Genomic DNA, 20,330 nt, shown 5'->3' on the forward strand with positions numbered 1-20,330 from the left:
GCGTAATTATTTCTACATTAAATTCCAGTTCTATTTCAAAACATTCTTCCGTTATCAAAACACTTTGTTATTTTCATAACATTGTCAGCAGTTCAAATATCGGTCACACCTCTCTCTACCCGGAAAATCCGACGTTGCCCGGGCCAAAATATAATATGCGCATAGGAGAATGCAGCAATCACAAAATAAGCATAGAGTAAAACAGAAAAAGAAGGACATTCAAACAAGCAAAAGTATGTGAAGGAGCAAATAAATAGATAGATAGAGTTGGTTGCTTGTTCTTGTTTTACGGCATATCAACCCTTTCAGGTTATTTAATACCGGATCCAGTGATTTTGAAGAACAATTTTTTAATAGAATATATTTGTTTTTTTTTTTCAAGTCGGTTTCTATTTAACCCATAGTCGGGATCCTAACAGGTACTACCATTCCGGGTCAGAGTGGATCTGGGAGCAATGGCAATTAAAGGGTGGCTCCACACTCCCCAAAGCCCGCAGACTAGGGCCTCATCATCGGATAGTTTAAGGTCATATCCAAAACCCGATAGATAGAGAGAGAGAAGGAAAGAGAGGGGGAAGAGAGAGAAAGAGAGGGAGAAGGTCGTACACAAGTAAAAATGGAAGAGGACCGAAAGAGAAACAGATAAACATGGAGAAAGAGAGGAGGCAGTGGAGCAAAATAGAAAGCGAAAATAGTAGGATGGATTAATACAGAGATATAATTATAAAAGTCCTGGGGGGAGCATACACACACATACACAGAAAGCGATGCATATAAACATAGCAGGATAAACGAACAGAAAGTTAATAAAGAGAACAAAAGGGTCAGGCAGATGATCAAAAGACAGCAAAAACAAGAGAGGGGATCAGCAGATGTTTAGATAGTTTGATAGAGAGATGGATAATTAGAAATAGATAAAGACAAAGAGATAAAAGAGAAAAACATTCAGACTTACAGAAATAAAACTAGAAAAGAGAAAAGAGTGAGTTAAACAAACAAAATAAGAGAGTCTGCCGAAGAGAGAGAGAGGGGGCGAGGAATAGAGAGAATGGCCCTTTAGATCCACTTTAATACCGCCTTTCTTTTCTTCTCTCTCGCATTTATCATCCTTTGTTTCAGTCTATTCTTGGAGTCCTTTTTACTAACCTGGCCGACTTACCTATGGACCTATCAAGGGAGCGATCGACTAGAATGCGTGTCATCCTTGATCGATTTATTGTCGTCTGTCCCGATTCGTACGACAACTTAAAATCGAAGCTATTTATGGCATGCAGATCATGGTCATCTGGGAAATACAAAAATGTATTGAGAGCTATGAGTCTGACAAAGACTGTATAGCGTCTAGCCAACTAGTGACCAAAAATTGACAGGTCACGAAACAATACCGGATTTAATGCTTCTAAACGAAGTACAGAAAATACTTTTAAAAAAAGCATCTATTGTTCTCTATGTAAAAATTAGTCTGGGATATCTAAGATGGCGCCTATCCCCAATTACGCCACAATTAAAATACTTTTTATCTAACATAAAGTTATCACTTCAGATTTTAAAAGTTTAACCTGAATAACATTTACGTTGACAGATCGATATTTACTGCTGACTAACTGATGTTTGCTTTTTGTTTTCACTACTTTGTGTTTGTCAGGAACAACGTGTAGTATCTGGTGCTACATTTCGTCTATCCTGTCTCCTGTCAGTGGAGGAGAAGTCTTTTTTGACTTAAGCAACTTTCACATTCATAGTGTCCTTTTTGGTGAAACTGGATGTTTTTACATTAAAAACTTATCCAACTAATCCAACTCGTGACTAATAATTGGCAACTTATGAAATAACATTGAATTTAATGTTTCCAAACGAAGTAGAGAAAATACTACAAAAGCAAGCCCCTGTTCTTCATGTGAAAGTTAGCCTCTGAGATAGCTAAAATACCGCCAATCCTCAATTACACCGCAATTCAAAAATCTTCTTTTTTTTTTCTCTAACATATAAAGTTATCATGTGAGATTTTAAGAGTTAAAACATGATTAGCATTAAAGTTGACGGATTGATATTTACTCCTGACTAGTCGATGTTTGATTTTTAATGGTGTAACTACAGGGTAGAACGATAAAATTGTCGCCCTAATGATAAAAACACCACAGCTTTATTTGAAAACTTTTATTGAAGAAATCAATCCAGGTAACTTGATTATGTAGTAGAGCTAATATCTATTCAATGTAGCCGCTTTCAGCCTCAGTCAACGCCTCGGTACGTGACCGGAACTGGGAACATGCTTTGTTCCACAAGAACCGGTGGGAGCTCGGCGAATACTCGGTGGATGGCGGAAATCAGGCTGGCTTTGGTATTTTGGGAGGTCATGTTTGTGATGTTCTTGACGTATGACTAAATGAAGTAGTCCAGCGTGCTCGAGTGAGGCTGGAGGGTGGTCAGTGAGAGAAGGGTACAAAGTCGTAGCGATGTAAGACTGAACTTATTTACTTAATCATATAAGCTGCACCAAATGATTCGATAAGTAAAGGTTTATATAAAACATGTAATGATTTAGTGGTTAATTATGCAAATCTAAAAAAAAATCCTAAATTTGTATAATGTTGAGAGCAGTAATTTTTACACAATTAGGTTAGAGTAAGTTTAGCTAGGATAGAGTGGTGTAAAATTCCATTAGAAATTAATACACTGGATTCATGACTAGGGCTATGACAACAGAATATTCTTTTCGTTGTTTTAACTCTTGAGTATATATCCGAGACAGTTAGACATATTTAGACACAGTTAATCTACCGCGAGCCACATCCCTCTATATAAAAGCATATAATATATCAACGGATACACACTCGAGAGTCAAAACAATAAAAAGAATATGCTGTTGTTCTAACTCTATTTATGACTTCGTTCTAGGATAAGACGTCATAAAAAGAAGCACGTGGTAGAGACACTAGATTAGTTCCGCTTTTCTTTGGTTTGATTATATCAAAGTAAGCAAACATCATTGCCGAGGTTTTTCACCCCTCATGTGATTGGGGCGGAAAATTACAGCTCAACTAGATAAACATTGCTGCAAATTGTTAGAAAAGAATTAAAGTAAATAACATAGGCAAATAGTGGTGTCTTCGTTATTTTTAATTCCTCCCTATATGACAGTTACCTGTAAGAATAAAGACAAAGAAGCTGAGATGTGAAATATACAGGGAGCAATTCGCAACGTCTCAAGAGAACAGGACTTTGGGTAAAAATCGTACCGGAGATGTATGTTGCAGTCTTCGTGGGAGAACACCGTTTACATTACAAATGACAATGATATCATATTTTAAACAGCAACACTGTTCGTTCAAATTTGTTCCACTTTTATTTATAGGTTGGCATCGACCTCATTTGATACAGTAATAAAACCGATGCCATTCCAAACAACAGAAACGATATATGTTAATCAGCCCCATTTCTTTAACAATTGAAGTGATCAAATTGAATCGACACGTTTTAACATTGAACGTTTTTATTTGATTTAACTGTTCTCAGCTCTTTTTTGTTTCTTTTGTTTCTTGCAGATAGAAGAACTTCGAATGCTGCATCGAGTAGAAGAGAAGAAAAAACCTTCCCCAATGGAAAATAATTGGCGACCCATAATGCCATTGAACCACCGGACTATAAGGACAAATATCAATCCAGTGAAAGAGGTGAGTCTATTTACACGTCCCACGAATTAGACATTCGGCGGGAAAAAACCCAGCTCCCAAAAAGAGAGAACTCTGGATTGGTTCAAAAATTCAAATTGCCTCGGTCTAGAAAGATTTCACCTCCACTAATTGATGATAAAAAATATTAAGTGTAGTTTCAGAAAAAAATACACCTTCCTCCTAACCAAAAGGCTAAAAGAAGTAAACGAATTTAGTCCATATTCACTTGCATTCATACGAAGGAAGCGTTAGACACGAAATCGGTTTTTAACGTAGGTGAAATATAGTTCCTCAACAAGAGACACTCTGGATTTGGACTACTATGGAGAGGTACGTCTGAGGTCTTATTACATTTCATTTTTATCTTAATTAATACAATAGAGTGGTCGTAAGATCCAAGTAGAGACAGGGCGGAAACTGAGCATAGTTCAGAGCAAGTTGTGAGAAAAAGGTCTAGGAGACTTGCATACTGGCCGTCAGTGTCGGGCACACGGGTGGGTTTGTGAACAATCTGAGTGACGTCATAATCAATGGAGAAATCGTGACAGAACCTCCTCTCATCATCGGGCTTGTTTGAGTGGGTTAACCATTCCACATTGTGAACATTGAAGTCTCCACATACGTGAATGATAGCTGAAGGATAAGCAGATAGGACGTGGTCAATTTTCTCAGATATGCTTTTAAAGATAGTAACTCCGTTGATAGGGCGATAGAGAGTAAATATAAACGCAGTAGTGTTAGCAAGTGTAACCCGGAAGCACATATAGGGTAAGTTGGGATCTTCCTTGGAGATGTCCCTACCACATGGAAAGCCATCTTTTATATAGGCACATATTCCATGACCATGGCGATCTTGGGGTCAGATTTGGAAGTTAAGTTAGATTATCCTTTAATTACGAACTCATGTAGGGAAATAGTTTGTCCAATGCCGGTAGTAGCCAAAAGTTTAAGTTGCTTAACTTCGGTGATCCAGTGGGAACCGGTGTGTCAACATGATTATTAACATCTACGTTGTTCTTCTTACCGTAAATACCTAAATGAAAGTACAACATTCTACACAAAACTAATAATAACAACTAAAGCCTATTATTATTATTATTATTATTATTATTATTATTATTATTATTATTATTATTATTGTCATGATTTACTTGAATAATGGAAACAACTATTAAAACAGGATTTATCTCCCTTATGATGAAATTGGTTTCTATGCCAGAGTTATCTCCGCTGGAGAAAAGGAGTTTAGACTCCCAAATGTCATGAGCACGAAATTTTATTGAGAACTCTCTCACTATCGAGAGACAAAAAAAGGACAGATTTTGTTCTCATTTTTTTTTCTGGGGCAGTACGTATAGAGCGGGCTTTGGAAAGACTTCTAACAGAAATGACACCATGGAAAAATGTACATATCCGCTTCGTGTTTTGCAAATCTTTTTATCTTTTGAAAGAAATAGCGCGTGCGTTTTTGTTTGTAGGTCTTCATAATCTATGGTAGACAAACTATGAATAAATGAAATATATACATCGTCCCCGGTTGCTGAGCCGTCTTTTATTTCCCGACACGTGTATGTATTAGGAACTCATACACTGCGAATATTAGCAAGTACTATGTACCTCGAAAATTATTTTAATTTCTCAACCTACGCGTTGAAACACGTACTGAAATAGAATAGCAAATATTCTATTCGGCTATTAATAACAATTTTGACAGAAACCTGATTGGTGCATTTTCTTACATGGAAAACAAAGCACTGGTTGTGTTTTATTGTACTACTAGCCTGGCGGGGGCGGCGTTGCTCGGGTGTTTGGAGTTGTGTGTTGAGCAAAAAAAAAATGTGGAAGTAAGCAGGTAGGCTCGAACCCGTACCCACGCAGGAGGAAAAGAACGTGAAAAAAAAAACGTAACGTCATTGCTGTTGCATCCATCGCCAAACCGGAAGTGACGAAGGTTTAAATTAAGGCTAATCAATCGAAAAGAGGGGATGACTTTCGAAAATATCGTCGACAAAAGCGACCCTTCCCTGTAGAAAAGTGCAAAGTTGAGGGTGAAGGAATTAATGTTTTTAGCCAATTTTTCGATATTTGTCGTCCAAAGACTCGGGCGTCAAAACGATACCGATCTTGTAGAAAATCCGTCGCCTTTGTCGAAAGTTTTAGGTATACATACATGATGATTGATGATTGCAACGTCTTGTCAGACGAGTGCCACTCCCACAGACATTTAAAATCCATGAGCCCAAATGTCTAAGGGAGTATCTATACAAATATGTTACAGAGTCTTAGCTTTGTACGACAGCTGAGTCTCTCTCTCGATTCAAAATGTTGAGATCCAGCAACAAGCAAGAGCAAGATAGCCAGCAACAAATTAAACTGCAGACCAGCTTAATGCGGGTACTGGTCTTCCGCTTTATGTTTTTTTTAAATCAGAGATTTGCTTCTCCTAGAAAGGTTGCCTTCACCACAGCTTACGGGAGCCCTCTCTACCCCAATACACATACACACACACACACACACATATATACACAGTGCTAGTTGGCCGTTGACCCAGAAAAAGAGTTCATTCGCCCTTTGGCATACATACATAGATACATACATACATACATACATACATACAACCATTAAAACAGACAGGTGAGATTTATATTACAGAAGATTATTGTTGTTGCTGTTATTGTTGTTTATTTATAAATCTGTCTAAAATTCCTGCGCTCTTGGTCATATAACGTTGCCTAAAATTAGGTGAACAAATGATGAAATGATTTTGATAACATAATAAAAAAAAGAATAATGGAATTGAAGACAGCAACGAACATATAACTCATTTCACTGTGAACATTTAAATCTCCACATACGTCCACATACGTCCTCATATATAACTCATTTCCTATAAATATGGGGGCACAAAAATATTACAAATAGTTTAGACTTTCGTGAAATGGTAATCAGCCTAGAGGTAAAAGGGTTGATTTGGAAATGACCTCAAATTTTAATATTGAACGACATTATCCTGGATAATGAAGTATTTCTTTAGTCAGTTTTAATGAATGATTCGTCGACATCTTCGATTAATACCAATTACTTCTCCTTCCTCACTTCCTCTTTTTCTCCCTCCTTCCACGTCTCTCTCCCTGTGTGGGTGTGACAGTCAAGCATGGGCTTAAATTATTGCCAGTCGCAATTAACATTTTAATGCTTCGGCATAATTTGAATTTCTTCCAATATCGAAATTGATTTCAACGGATTTCACTTAAGATTAGGAATGTTACCTGAAATTCATAAATCTAATCATCCCGGAAACGCCATCTTAATCATTCCAATAATTTTCATCTTAGACAAATATCTTGGTTTCGAGTTAATCTTAATGTTGATTCGTTATAAATCTATCTCGCTCTCGCTCTCTCTCTCTCTCTCTCTCTCTCTCTCTCTCTCTCTCTCCATATATATATATATATATATATATATAAATAAAAGTGAACGTGTCTGTGTGTCTCTGTGTGTCTGTGTACATTTTCCTACGCAATAACTCTGTCAATTTGTAGTCTACAGACTCGAAATTTGATATACAGGTACTGAATGAGATTTGGGAAAATCGATGTCATTGGTTTTTAGCCAGAAATTTGGCGATTAAAGGGTCAAAGTTTAACGATTTGACCTTTGAGAACTCCACCAAACTCCTCCGACAATTTTGGGTCTACGCACTTGAAATTTTATATATAGGTTTCTTGGACATGGATCTGACTTAATAACTTGATTTGAGCCCAAAACAATAAAATTTAAGGGGTCATAATAGGGGACAAAGTTTTTAAAAATTGACCTCTGCAGTCTCTTCTAAATTACTCAGACAATTTCTGGTCTAAATATTTGAAATTTTACATAAAGGGTATTCAGAGATAGGGCAAACTTTTTAATGGGTTTGGGTCGAAAAGTTTTAGTTACCAATATATAAATGTATGTATGTATGTCTGTTTGCATGTCTGCCTTAAACTTTCAATAGAGACGACGGATATTACCAAGATCAGTATCGTTTTAAAGTTCGACCTTTCATACGACACATATCGAAAAATTGGCTAAAAACATTAATATCTTCCCCTTCAACTAGGCACTTTTCTACAGGGGGGGTCACTGTTTTCGCCGATATTTATCCTCTCTATCTAGTTATCCTCTCCTTTAGATTGTCTAGCCTTAATTTAAAAAATGTCGCTTCCGATTTGTCGGTGGTCGTAACAGCATAAACGTTAGGTTTTATCCCGTTCTTTTCCTCCTTTGTGGTACGGGTTCGAGCCTGCCTTCCTTCTACCACTTTTTTTTTTTTTGCTCAACATACACATCCAAACACCCGGGAAACGCCGGGCTGAAATGCTAGTATATATATATATATATATATATATATATATATATATATATATATATATATATATATATATGATTACTTCATTTAATCACATAAATTAATATACAAATATATAATTTTATGCTTGATTTTCTCAGGAATTACTTTAACAGTGCCCAATATATAGGTAGAGCTAGATATTAAGTTATTAAAATATATGCCTAAGCCTGACAAATTCTCACGAGAATGAAACGCGGAATGTTCTGTGTAGCTTAATTGCGATATATATTTTCATAACTTACTATATATATATGTGTATGTGTGTGTGGGGGGGGTGTATGTATGTATATGAAACAATATTCAGGAATAAACACGTTGTAGACTCAGTCGCATAAAAGACAACAGATAGGAAAGAAGTAAACTCGCTTTTTTCCGTTGTAACCTTATCTAACTAGCACTTTCCCGACTAAAACGTGATTTCGGACGTGATCTCGAACGTGTTTACGGACGTCATCCACGTCTCTAACGTGAGTGTCCTTTTTATAGTCTTTCTCTTTCCCTGTCGCTGACATATTTCTTTGTGTTTCACACATCGTTTTATCTTTTGAAAGACATAACGCGTGCATTTTTGTTTGTAGGTCTGTGGTAGACAAACAATTTATAAATAAAGTTTGTATATCATCCACGGTTGCTTATCTGTCTTTTACTTCTCTGTAACACATGTCTGTATTAGCAACTAATACCCACGAATAACATTAAATATATAAATACATATTTTAAATGAATAAATGTTTTCGCACCCGCACCCGCGCTCTCTTATGTATATGTGTAGTAATATATACATATGTATATATATATATATATATATATATATAATTACAAAGATAAATATTATCTTTATATGAGAACCTAGCAAGTTAATTCGGCGGGGGTAATACTCAGCGTCGAATTAGCGCTTCATCGTTATAGTCAATGTCCTTTTTCTTAATAGTAAAATGGCAAAGATTTTCAACCCTTCAGTGACTTTTGGACACCAAATATACATATATATATATATATATATATATATATATGTGTGTGTGTGTGTGTGTGTGTGTGTGTGTGTGTGTAAATATATATGCATGTATGTACGTATGTTTGTATGTATATATATGTATGTATGTACGTATGTTTGTATGTCTATATATATATATATCTTTGTATGTATGAATGTATATATATATATATATATATATATATATATATATATATATATATATTGCGTGTGAGATCACGATTTACAAGCTCTCGATGACTATAGATCGTCTTAATAACGTTTTGCCTGTATTTGGCTTTATAAATGTTAAAGTTCTCTCGATTTCGTGGTGATCGACTATTTCTCTGAGGTAACGTTTCTTTGCTGATGGAGTCAAAGGCGATTTTCTTACAGGGTTTGAATCCATTCGCCTAGCGGCAGTCGTCATTTTTTACACTGACGATTGCGAAAGCATGAAACACTAGTGTCTTAATATATATATATATATATATATATATATATATATATATATATATATATATATATTTGTTTTATCAAATGTATTAAAATTTACTTTTTACCGGTACCGGACTTTGGGGTAATTGTGCCAAGTCCGAGGTAATTGCGCCAACTAGGTAAAAGTGCTTTTTTGACAACCACGCATATAAAGAACACTTTTTATAGTTGTCGCAAGGATTTGGCGTAATTACCCCAAAGTACGGTATATATCCTTCAAAAATGTGAAATTTAATTGTCAAATCTACTGCGCCTGACGTCTTTCATGCTTAAGCTGACTTGTCGGAACACGATAAAAGGTAAAGGTAGCGTCGATTTCTGAAATTGCCGCGTATTTTGGGATAATTTCATGCATAAAAGATAGTAAAAAAGCTAATATATCTTACCACAAACGCTAAGCCTGTAGTGATTTTTACTAGGACTTCGAGTTAGTTGTAAGATAAGTGATGTTTTGCTATTTCTTAAGAAATTAAGCACTAGCAACGGATGTCAAAGAAAGACGCTAGTTTTATTCTCGTTTAATGTACGGGAGATGTTTTAATAAAATATAATTTCGAAATAAAAGCTAGTTGAAAACGAATCTTGAGTGTTTAAATGGTACAGTTAATTATAAAATTAAATTTTAATGGGCTTGATAAAGGGTATTTGTTGGTTTTTTTAGGGGGGATTAGTCGATTTTTCGAACGTCAACTATGCAGCAAAATTAACCATTGTTTTTATCATATACTATTTGTTTTTCATAAATGACACAAATGGATTACTGAATTTTCTAGTAAATAAACAGAACTAAATAAATATTTATTTTTGTTTTATTTATTTCAGGAAGAAGAGTGCAGTACAAAGGCGGAATTATTTTACCAAAGTAAGTATCAAACGGAAACTTAAAAGATATTTTTCTTCATCTAAATGTAGGTTTCTTCTTTTTTAAAGAAAAGTGGATGACCTCTATTTTGCTGACTTCTGAAGACCGGCGCCTGACCGATCGATTGAAAAAAAAATATTCTTGTTTCTAGAATGGTAGCTTTCATACAATACTTGAAAGGCATAAAAATATGGGGTTCTGTTTTGTTTTACACAAGAATCACCACTTATCAAGACCCGGAGGCCACTCGAGGACAAAGGCTAATGGGTATACATTAGTGGAATTTTTTGTAAGTTGGAATTTAGGGGGATGGTTGATCAAAAACTTGTTTACGTTGGACTTGAAGATAATCAGATTGTAGTCAGCTGGAAAGCAGACAAGCGGAAGTGAGTTCCACAGGCGTGCAGTTCTAAGAAAGAAGCTTTTCATGGAATCCACATTTAGATTTAGGCATAAAAAAATATGGTCACGGTTGCGTATACAAAATGGCCACCAGTTATAATATAACGTTGCTTAATATCCGGAAAACTATTTGTTTGCGCCAAATTTAAATGCGGTATTCGTTTTCAGCATACCCGAAAAAACATTTACAAGTCATCCTTTTTAAGATGATTCAGATGATGAAAAGAAAGTGGAACTTTACCAAACAATCTTATTGTTCAAATAAAACCGATTAAATGATAATGTACATATTAGAAATGTATGCCGGTTCGGCTCACCATTTTTTGTTGTTTTTTTTTTTGTTGTTAGAGTGAAAGGATGGTAATTTCATAAACGAAAATATACTATTAAAAGTATCCCTTAAAGCAGGAGTTAATACTTGTAGTAAATGGGATTAGGACAATATCAAAAGGTAAGGTAATGTCTACGAGAATTATATCATGTCGGACGAGCATATATTACACCTACACTCTAGTCTCCCAAAGGAAGAGGATAATGTCAGGGAGGATGATTTCAGTAAAACATAAAAAATATTATACCCCCCACTATTAAAGTAATTTTGAAACTATCAAGTTGTAATCCTTTCCGAGGACGGGTTGGATTTTTACACACACACACACACACACACACACACACACACATGTATATATGTATATATATACAGGGTGTCCACAAAGTCTAGCTACATAATCTACAGGGTACCCACAAAGTCTGGCTACATAATCTACAGGTGTCCACAAAATCTGGCTGTATAATTTACAAAGTGTCCATAAAGTCTGGCTACATAATCTACAAGTGTCCACAAAATCTGGCTGTATAATTTACAGGGTGTCCATAAAGTCTGGCTACATAATCCACAGGTGTCCACAAAATCTGGCTGTATAATTTACAAAGTGTCCATAAAGCCTGGCTACATAATCTAGAGGTGTCCATAAAATCTGGCTGTATAATCTACAGGGCTCTCACAAAAGCTGGCTACATATCTACAGGTGCTCACAAAGTATGGCCGTATAATCTACATGGGGTAAATAAAGTTTGGCTGCATTATGTAGTATATGTATATATGTATGTATATATAAGTTTGTATATGTATATATATGTATGTATATATATACGTATATTAGCAAAAGTACCAGTCGTTAACTGGGTTCCAAAACAGCCTACAGAAAATGGACTCTGATTTATGAAAGTATGATAGGCTATGAAAGGGAAGTGTTGTAAAGACATAGCTTCGAATTTGGGGCTATCAAAACCAAAGCAAAATATGATGAAAGTAAAAATAAAATAGATAAACCCCATAATTTATTATACCATACATGTTCACACTGGAACACTTATCACAATATTCTGTGGATCTATATTAAAAAACCTTATTAAACTTTGTGACATATTTCCATTCTATGGGGGTCAGGCACGAACACCCCATAACTTTATTATACTATATTTCTTCAAACTGAAACATAATTATCAAAGTATACTTACACAGATAGATATGAAAAGTCTTTATTAAAGTTTGTGCCTATTTACATTCTATGGGGGCCAGGCGCGAACGCAGATCCCACAATTTTATCATACCATCCCTATTTAAATTAAAACATACTTATCAAAGTATTATTATGTACATCTATATCAAAAACACTTGTAAACGTGTTTTTTTATTTACTTTGTGGATCAGGCACGTACGCAGACCCCACGATTTTAATGACTCATCAATATGCCAGATAAAACATACCTATTCCTGTGTCTCGATACATCTTCTATCATCATATGTGATCAGTTTTCTATAATAGTCAACCATATAGGAGCCTATTCGTGATCAGACACACACACACAAACAGACCTTCAGCTGTATATTATAGATATATATAAATATGTATATATATGTATATATATATATGTATGTATATATGTATATTTATGTATATATATATGTATATATATGTATGTGTACATATATATCTATTTATGTATGTGTATATATATATGTATATATATGTATATATATATGTATATATATATGTATATACATGTATATATATGTGTATATATATGTATATGTATATATGTATATATATATTTGTAAATATGTATGAATATATATGTATATATGTATATATATATATGTGTGTGTGTGTATTCTATGATTTTATTTCTAATTCCCGATTCCGATTCTGATTAATCCTCCCAACACTCCCAACATATATATATATATATATATATATATATATATATATATATATATATATATATATATATATATATATATATATATATATACTAGTAGTTCAGCCCGGGATTTACCCGGGTGTTTGGAGGTGTATTTTGAGCAAAAAAAAAAAAAGTGGTAGTAGGAAGACAGGCTCGAACCCGTACCGCAAAGGAGGAAAAGAACGGGAAAAACCAGACGTCTTTGCTGTTACGACCACCGCCAAACCAGAAATGACGTAGGTTTAAATTAAGGCTAGACAATCGAAAGGAGAGGATAACTTTTAAAAATATCAGCGAAAAAAGCGACTCCCCCCCCTGTAGAAAAGTGTCTAGTTGAAGGGGAAGATACTAATGTTTTTAGCCAATTTTGCGATAGTTGTTCTCTGAAGGGTCGAATTTCAAAAGGATACTGATCTTGTAAAAATCCATCGCGTCTGTCGAGAGTTTAAGGCAGACATAATACATACATTTATATATTGGTTACTAAATATTTTCGACCCAAAGCGATTAAAAAGTTTGCCCTATCTCTGAATACCCTTTATGTGAGATTTCAAATGTTTAGACCAGAAATTGTCTGAGTAATTTGATAGAGACCGCAGAGGTACATTTTTTTAAAACTCTGACCCCTATTATGACCCCTTAAGATTTATTGTTTTGGGTGCAAATATAGTTATTAAATTAGATCCATATCCAAGAAACCTATATCTTAAATTTCACGTGTTAAAACCCAAAATTGTCGGAGGAGTTTGGTAGAGTTCTCAAAGATCAAATCATGAACTTTGACTCCTTAATTGCCAAATTTCTTGCCGAAAACGGATCATGAACGTTTCGCCAAATCTCAGTACACTTTATATAAAATTTCGAGTCTGTAGACTTAAAATTGACAGAGTTATTGCGTAGGGAAATGTACACACAGACACACAGATACACAGACACACTAGATCCAAAAAGCTTAGAGGAGTTTGGTAGAGTTCTCAAAGGTCAAATCGTTGAACTTTGACCCGTTTACAGCCAAATTTCTGGCCGAAAACCGATCATATCGATTTTCCCAAATCTCAGTACCCTGTATATCAAATTTCCAGTCTGTAGACTAAAAATTGACAGAGGGAAATGTACACACACACACAGACACACACACACACACGTTCACTTTTATAAATATACTAGCATTTCAGCCCGGCGTTGCCCGGGTGTTTGTAGGTGTATGTTGAGCAAAAAAAAACAGTTACTTTTTAAACTTTGACCCCTATTATGACCCCTAAACATTTATTATTTTGGGCTCAAATCAAGTTATTAAGTTATATCCATGTCCAAGGAACCTATATCTTAAACTTCAAGTGTTTAGACTCAGAATTGTCGGAGGCGTTTGGTAGAGTTCTCAAAAGTCAAATCGTTGAACTTTGACCCATAAACAGCCGAATTTCTTGCCGAAAACCGATCACATCGATTTTCCCAAATCTCAGTAACCTGCATATCAAATTTCGAGTCTGTAGACTAAAAATTCTCAGAGTTATTGCGTAGGGAAATGTACACAGACACACACACAAACACTTTCACTTTTATTGATATATAGGTAGAATAGATAGAGTAAACAAAAATATATACGTATACATAAATATATATGGAAACAATTTTGTGTTTACTATAAACTTTTGACGCGAATATTATGCAAGTATAAATCATGTAGAATAGCTGCATGAAGATAATTACACGTAAGAGTTAACTAAATATGATCATCCAATAGGAAAACCGAAAAAACTAATAGGGAATTAATTAAAATGAATGTTTAAAAAAATATGCAAATTAGCTAGTGAATGCAATTCCACAACCCATATATAAGAAAATTTTATTTTCTTAAATAAATAGAAAAGAGAGGTTTTAATATGAATATCAATACACTCAAAAGTGAAACGAATTCATAGAAGTGTGTATATATATATATATATATAGCGCAATGGTTTGAAGCTCCAACTGTCATTTGAGCGGTCGGGTTTCGATCCTGGCTTGGGGTAGTTGCTTGTCTAGCCGCACTGATAAGGAAACAGTACTCTATGTGGATGACTGTAATGCTCCCTATCTTAGGTAGAGCATATGTAGAAGTGATATACAAATTACCATTGGCACATTAAGCGATGCTCTTTGTGTAAAAAAATTGAGCTTAGGTATTAAGACAGTGTCAAAACACTCTTATTTTACTACCCGCATAGCAGCAGCCAAATAGCGCAATGGTTAGAAGCTCTGTCTGTCATTTGGGCGGTCGTGTTTCGATCCTGACTTAGTTAGTTGCTGCTCTAGCCGCACTTAGTTAGTTGCTGCTCTAGCCGCACTTAGAAGCTGTGAAACAGTACTATATATATATATATATATATATATATATATATATATATATATATATATATATATATATATATATATATATATATATATATATATATATATGCATAATACAGTAACAATACTCATAAATGTCGGATCCCGTCGTGGTACACACACATATATAGACGGCCTGCGCGTCCACTTCTACGCATATATGAAGAGAGTAACATTTAATCGGAAACATGCTAAAACACGAGATAATTTGAATGCTTATTAGACAATATTCTCAAGTGCATTTTGTCCCCATATATAGCGGTTTTTCAGGACTATCTGAAATGAAAATTTTCCCCTTTACAAGTAAACATTGACAAAATAGTTAATATAACTTCTGAAGCATCAATAAAATCCGCTCACCATCACTATACTAACACGAGAAGTAATAAGCCTTCTCTTATTGATGTTTCCTCACGTAAGATCACTAAGTTGGGTACTCCACCAGACCAGACGAATTTTTACCTAGAATCTAGCCAAACTAAGAAAAGGCCACATGAAAGAAAATTTATAACATAGTTAAGTAGTCAATTCGAGAGAGGAAAATAAGAGTTAGTTTATTTATACTCTATCATTATTTTCATAGAGTGTGCTCGACTGAGTTTCTATCTACAGTAATCCCTGTTATACGTTAACGAGAAACACTCACCAAGAAACAATCACTGTCAACAATTTCGTTTACTCTCTATCTGTTTGTAAAACTGAACGAAAATTCCATCAGCAAAGTTTTTTTTTTCCTGGAGCTAACCGTCTGTGGAACACCATACTACGGATCTGCTTCCCAGCTGATCGTTTTCAAGTCTAAAGTTTATAAGTTCTTGACAAGACGTCCTCGTGAATAATCAATTTCTCTCCAATTTTCACTATTGCTGATTATTACGGTGTTTATTCATTAACTTTTATCCTTGAGTGACGTCTGGGCTTTGATAAATGCAGACATTTGTAAAATAAAAACTCAGCATTTGAGCAATAGAAGAGAATCTTCACTGAATACTCAGACATCTCATTAGAGAAATGAATAGTTAGCCCCAGAAAAGGACCGATTGATTTCCATGAACGTAAAATAAAACCATATGTGGACGAAAAAAATCCAATTATTATTTCTATTTTTTTTTAATTACATTATAAATTATATGATGAAAATACTGAATTCGTTATAACATAACCAAAGTACCATTTATTATAAACTAGCGAGGGGTACCCGGCGTTGCCCGGGTGTTTGGAGGGGGGGGGGTAAAAAAAAGTAAGTATGAGGATCGAACCCGAACCCTTGAGGTAAAGTTGTGAAACAAAAACGCGCGACGTTAACCATTTCCCCACCGCGACATGCTAACGGGAACACGTTTGAATTTATTAAATTACTTGGATTCAGCAGGTGCTCGTTTTAATGAGTAAATGAGGTCAAGTTTGACTGCGGGATTTCATTTACTGCTGAACGCTTTTTTTTCCTCGCCCCCAAGATGTTATAGGAAAAAGACTAACCCACATGCGTCGAGCGACAAATATTGAATATTTATCTTCCCGAAATCGAGCAAATTAAATAGACAGGCGAACTTCGTTCTTAACTGTAAGATATTACGATTTATATGTGATATAAAAAGTTTTAAAAAGTTGTGAACCGACCGACCGCTTTTCTGAAAGAAGCCTTTTGTAAACACACAGAAAAAGCGAACACGCGTACATACATACATTTTCGCTTTTATATTTATAGACTAGCAATTAAACCCATGAAATAAATGAAAATTAACGAATGCTTCACGCTCCTATATTTTTTATTATCATCGAATCGGTGAAATTGCCCATTTTTCCATCAATTTGATTGTTTGCCTTTTCTGGTTAGGGGCCCATCGCCATGCATCCAGATGAAGTTTCACAAACCTTCCTGCAATGACATAGTCCCAACATTACATTCTAGTTTACATTGCACTGTAGAGAACCTACTGTTGATTTCATAAATTATTTTTATATAAACGGCTTAAATTAACGTTTAAAATGCAAAATGTATCATGGTGCAATTGTGTTCTGAACAAAAATATTCATCACGGACGCGCCCCTATCATGTCAAAGAACCTACTGTTTATGTTATATGCTGTGCTTTCTGCTTGTTTGGTAATAAAACTTCCCATATGCACGTGTAATGTTAGGCTGTATAAAGTGTTAGCTTTGGTTAGAATCGCCTGTACCTTCTTTCATCGGATTTCTTCGGTTATTTATTATCGATACTCATCGAATACATTCTGATACAACCTATCTAAGAATACTGCCAGATGCATAAATTACATCTGTGTGAAATTTCACAACACAACCGTTTCCGAGTCCATAGGGAACGAACTCACACACATGTACAAATTTTCTAGTACTAGATAATATATTGAAATTAAATAGTTTCTAAAATAGAAAACTCTTCGTTTTTCAAAATCATACTTTTAATATATGAATGGCGTAAATAAGAGCTAACCATTTATTTTGTATAAAAGATGAAAATAGTAAGAAAAGAAAATAAGTAATCACGGTTCGCCAGACAGAAATTTATTTATTTTCGGATTTCACACCAAAATAAATTCCTACGTAAAATCAATGAGGACGAAAATAAATGCATAAATAGCAAACAAAAAAATGAGTACAACAGAATGCGAACAAAAAAAATAAAAACGAGTAAACAAATAACTAATAAAACACATAACAAAAGAAATGACTAACAAATGTAACAAGCCTCGAATACGAATTAACCCCTTAAAAACAGAAGCCCAATATCTCCTTAAATAGATAGTCGGAACTCGCACAAAATAGATGGATATATGGTTTAAAGATAAATTGCAAGTCGCCATACATGTTTACCCCATTGGATTTATACATTCAGACATACACATACACATATATATATATTTATATATATATATATATATATATATATGTGTGTGTGTGTGTGTGTGTGTGTGTGTGTGTATCTGTATATGTATATATATATGTATATGTATATATATATGTTTATATATATGTATATGTATATATATGTATATATATATGTATATGCATATATATGTATATATATATATATGTATATATATATGTATATATATATATATATATATGAATATACATGTATGGATATATATGTATTTATATATGGATATATATGGATATATATGTATATATATGTATATATATGTTTGTATATATGTATATATATATGTATATATGTATATATATGTGTGTGTATATATGCATATATATGTATTATATATATATATGCATATATATGTATTATATATATATGTATATATGTATTTATATATATATATATTTATATATATGTATTTATATATATGTATTTATATATGTATATTTATGTATTTATATATGTATTTATATATATGTATTTATATATGTATATTTATGTATTTATATATGTATATATATATGTATATATATATGTATTTATATATATGTATTTATATATGTATATATATGTATTTATATATATATGCATGTATATATATGCATGTATATATATATATATATGTATGTAAATATATATATATACATATATATATATATATATATATATATATATATATATATATATATATATATATATATATATATATACGGGAGACTTCAAGCATGAAAATTATCATTTACAATATTTATTAACCTAAACAAAGAATTCAATAAATAAATGCCTTCATTTCATCTTTTCTGTGTTTTATTTCCTGTTTTATACCTTTAATGTGTTTTTAAATTTTAATTTGCATATTTTAATTCTTATTATATGTTAATGCTGTTTCTAATATTTAGCACTTTCATTCAAGATAGGTTTAAATTGTAAATATTAATATCTGTATTACCCCTAATGATATTTACGTTCATATATATTGATATAATAAACGTAGAATCAATATTTGTTCAAAAGTGCTCAATACTCGGCAAAACTTATAAATGTGCATTATATGAGCATTTGCATTTAGCCTACGCAAAAGTAAATACATTTTAGCGTCAATTGTACTTAGTTGGAGTTGAAAGATGACCATCGTGTGGCAAACTGAAAAAATGTATAAATTATACGAGAAACCTTTCAAGGGTTTCCAGACGTAAATACTTGAAAATTCAGTATGGTATTGCTATGTCTTATGAGATAACTGACCAATTTTTTTATGATTTCAGGTTCAAATGAATAGCTAAAGCAGGAATAGGAATGCACCCTACTAAAGCCTGGTTTTCGCAGCTGCTGTATTTCAAAAATGCCATCTGGACATTAGGACTATTTTGAAGAGTGATATGCAATAAAATCCTGTTTGAAACTTGGTCAAAATATCATAGAAACGCATAGAATGCTTCAGAGTGCTTTTGGATGATCTTTTGTGATTTGAGCATCATTCTTTGAGTGGCATAAGAAAACCAGGGAAGTCATCTCTGGTGCTCTAATTTACCTACACCTTCAACACTTCTTATCATCACTCACAGACAAGGAGTTTGAGTTGATTGGACAAATAAAAACATTCATGGATAAGAACTGTCGTGTGTCTAGAGATAATAAGTGCACAGTTTGATGCCAGTTTGGAAACTGTATGCACAATTATTCGTGGGGAACTAAAAGTGAGGAAGATTAACGCGAATGCACCAGCCCACAACTCCATCTTGGTCACAGACTATTTGATCAAGATGGACATCAAGACATATCTTTATCCTCCCTATATTCCAGACCTTGCTCTCTGTGACTTTTGGTCATTCCCAAAGCTCAAGGTGAACCTTATAAAAGTGCGCATATTTAAAAGGCATTGAAACCTATTAAAGGCATCTCGTGTGTACATATATATATATATATATATATATATATATATATATATATATATATATATAAAACACGTGTGTACAAAATGATTGCATTGCTGTGATTCCTAGATGTTAAGTCAA

The 20,330-nt window shown here is 33.7% G+C and overlaps 1 protein-coding gene across 1 annotated transcript in view; it reads left to right on the forward strand.

Moving 5' to 3' along the window:
- The window catches only part of LOC145261136 (carbonic anhydrase-related protein 10-like), a 1,563,849-nt gene that overhangs the window by 1,524,484 nt on the left and 19,035 nt on the right, over positions 1–20,330 (forward strand). The window contains exons 9-10 of the mRNA XM_080119410.1: positions 3,546–3,674; positions 10,361–10,400. Coding sequence (XP_079975536.1) covers positions 3,546–3,674; positions 10,361–10,400 — 169 coding nt within the window. The remainder of the gene's footprint in view (positions 1–3,545; positions 3,675–10,360; positions 10,401–20,330) is intronic.

This window comes from Euprymna scolopes, chromosome 37 (assembly GCF_053919585.1).
Source record: "Euprymna scolopes isolate OS-2025 chromosome 37, ASM5391958v1, whole genome shotgun sequence".
In the NCBI taxonomy this organism is placed as follows: Eukaryota; Metazoa; Mollusca; class Cephalopoda; order Sepiida; family Sepiolidae; genus Euprymna; species Euprymna scolopes.